Consider the following 2610-nt stretch of genomic DNA (forward strand, 5'->3'; position numbering starts at 1 on the left):
ATTAAAATGTGATAATTAGAAAAAAATGAGCAGACTGTATGATCATCTCTGCAGTGTTTGTTAAAAGATCCAAAATAATGTTCAGAAATCAAAAAAATCTGTTTGCTTCTCTTTTTTTTTACATTAGAATTGTTGTGTCCTGTGTGTCGCTTTAATTCCATTATTGTTTTAAATTCCTCATCTGCTTTGCCTAACAAGAGGCCCTGCGCTGCATCTTTGCAGCGTTTGAGAAGAAGCTCATTTGACGAGAAACAACTTCACTCTTCTCTAGGAAAGAACTAGTTGTTGGCTTATTTTTATCAATTAATGGAACTTCGTCAAAACTTTCCATATAAGCTGCTGAGGAACAAACACTGCTGATGCCAGAGGAGATCTTAGGCGGTCTAACACTGTTCATCAGCCATTCAGAGACTTGGTCATGAGCTCGTTGGTTCCTGAAATCGGAAACGGTCCCAATTTCTGAGGCAATATCTCCGCTCACTGAAACAAAAGAAGCGTCATTTATTAAAATAACGACTATGAGTAAACTAATGTTGACTCTACTTCATAATAAACTTACAGTCAGGTCGGTCATCCATGCTACATTCAATCCTCACAGAAGGAACAGTTTGTTCTTCTGGTTCTTTCTCCAAAGCTTTCATCATTCTCTCAACCAGCTGCTGCTCCCTCCTCTTCCATTCCTCTTCTATCATTCCTTTTTGCCAAGGTAAAATTTGAAATTTGTTTTGTTTGCCTTTAGTTGCGAAGCGTCCCTTGTTTTGTGTTACCAAGTCAATAATTTTCTGAAACAGCTCTTTAACTTGAACAGGATCTCCAAAGTGAAAGCCATTGAGAACATGGTATCTGTTTCCACACTTTTCCAAAAGCTCCTGGATGTATCTGCCCTCTCTGGTGATGTAGTCCTCAACAGGCCGTTCATTGATCCAGTCTCCCCAGGTAAACAGCACCATGCAGTGTCTCCACACTCTCTCTGTAAAGCACTTCAAGACCTCGACCAGATCTTGGAGATCTTTCTCTGTAAATGATCTGAGGACGGGAACAACCAGGAGAAAGACATGAGGCCCCCGAGCACACATGGAGACACTGTGGGAAACTTCATCTTTGATCCAGTCAGGCGGTGTGGAGTCTCTGAACCAGCCTGGTGTTTCTACAACCGTCACCTTCACTTCATCAAACTGTCCTTCATGCTTCACACAGGTTGCAGTTCTTCTCTGATCCTGGACGTCCTACAAAGACGCAAAACAGAAACTATGACATGAAGCGCAGATTACTGACAACTAATCTGGTAAATCTGTACGGGCAGCATGTTGGATTACCTTCTGCAGCGGACTGATGTAAAAACTGATGTTGAATTTTTCATTTAAAAGGATCATATTTCCTGCCGTACTCTTTCCTGAACATTTTTGTCCAACAAGCACGATCTTCATGTCAGTGATTGACTGTCTTGTGTCTGTGAAAATTATGGAAAGTTTTTTTTTCTCTCTATAAAAGCAATACAGCACATAACTATTTCAAAATGGTTTCATGTAACTTACCTCCATACAGCTCTTTCAGAACTCTCGCCTGTCTCCCAGTTATCTTCTTTATCCTTCTGGCCTTCTTGTCTCCAGCTTCTTTCTTGGCTTCTAGTTCTGTTGCTCGGCTCAGGTCGACCTCGTAGTAAGGATTTTCATTTCCTGCACACATCTCTTCAATCTTCTCCAGGAGCTCCTTTACCTGAGAGTTATCACCACGGTCCTTGTTGTTCAGGACATGATACCTGTTCTCACACTTGTTCATGATCCACTGCAGACCCTCCTCACTCTCTATACGCTCCTCCACAGTCTTCACTCCGAGCCAGTCTCCTCTGGTGAGCAGAACAACGGTGTGTTTCCAGATTTCTTTTCTGAACAGACTCATGTGTTCCTGAACAGATCTCAGATATGAGGGATTGATTGCTGTTGCCACAGGAATCACAAGCAGCACTGCATGTGGTCCTGGAGAACACAGATTCATGCTGCTCTCTATTTCAAGTTTGTCCATCTCACTGGTGTCCTGAAGGCTCAGAGGGCGGAACCATCCAGGAGAATCAACCACCGTCAGTCTCCTGTCTGCGACCACACTGTGACTTATTTCACAGAATATCTTTCTTTTGCCACCATTATTTACATCAAATGCATTTTTCCCCAGAATGGTGTTGCCTGCAGAGCTTTTGGCTGCGTACTGGGCACCAATTAACACCAGTCTTAAATGGTCTCGTCGGGCTTTTCCACCTGCAGGAAATAAAACTAACGTTAAACAAAAAATATCTTAAACATTATACTTTGTAGTTTCACTTTTTAGATGAGTTTAGAATAGAAAAATAATTTCTTCTTTCTGGAGAAACAATTAACACATGGTATTTTAACATTAAAAGCTTATTTTAGAAAACATTGAATTCAACTGAAAAAAAAAGATTTTTTTTTTTTGTGGTGGCGCAGAGGCTAAAGAAGGTGGGCCTGTGAACACCGGTTCAAGCCCGGGCACCGACAATGTAAAAAAATGTGGGTGGAGTAGGTGAAGCACCCACACCCTAACTCGCCTCACCCTGGGCCCATGAGCAATGCCCTTAACCCCCATCTGCTCCCTAAA

At 42.0% G+C, this 2610-nt stretch overlaps 1 protein-coding gene across 1 annotated transcript in view; it reads right to left on the reverse strand.

The window, feature by feature from the left end:
• Window positions 1–2610, reverse strand: part of LOC119421133 (GTPase IMAP family member 8) — an 8969-nt gene continuing 6359 nt past the window's right edge. The window contains exons 2-5 of the mRNA XM_037688525.1: window positions 1536–2252; window positions 1317–1450; window positions 560–1226; window positions 1–480 (exon numbers count right to left, since the gene is read on the reverse strand). Of these exons, the coding sequence (XP_037544453.1) occupies window positions 191–480; window positions 560–1226; window positions 1317–1450; window positions 1536–2252 (1808 nt within the window). The 3' untranslated portion in view covers window positions 1–190. The remainder of the gene's footprint in view (window positions 481–559; window positions 1227–1316; window positions 1451–1535; window positions 2253–2610) is intronic.

Source organism: Nematolebias whitei, chromosome 15, assembly GCF_014905685.2.
Source record: "Nematolebias whitei isolate Nwh7 chromosome 15, NemWhi1, whole genome shotgun sequence".
NCBI classification, from domain to species: domain Eukaryota; kingdom Metazoa; phylum Chordata; class Actinopteri; order Cyprinodontiformes; family Rivulidae; genus Nematolebias; species Nematolebias whitei.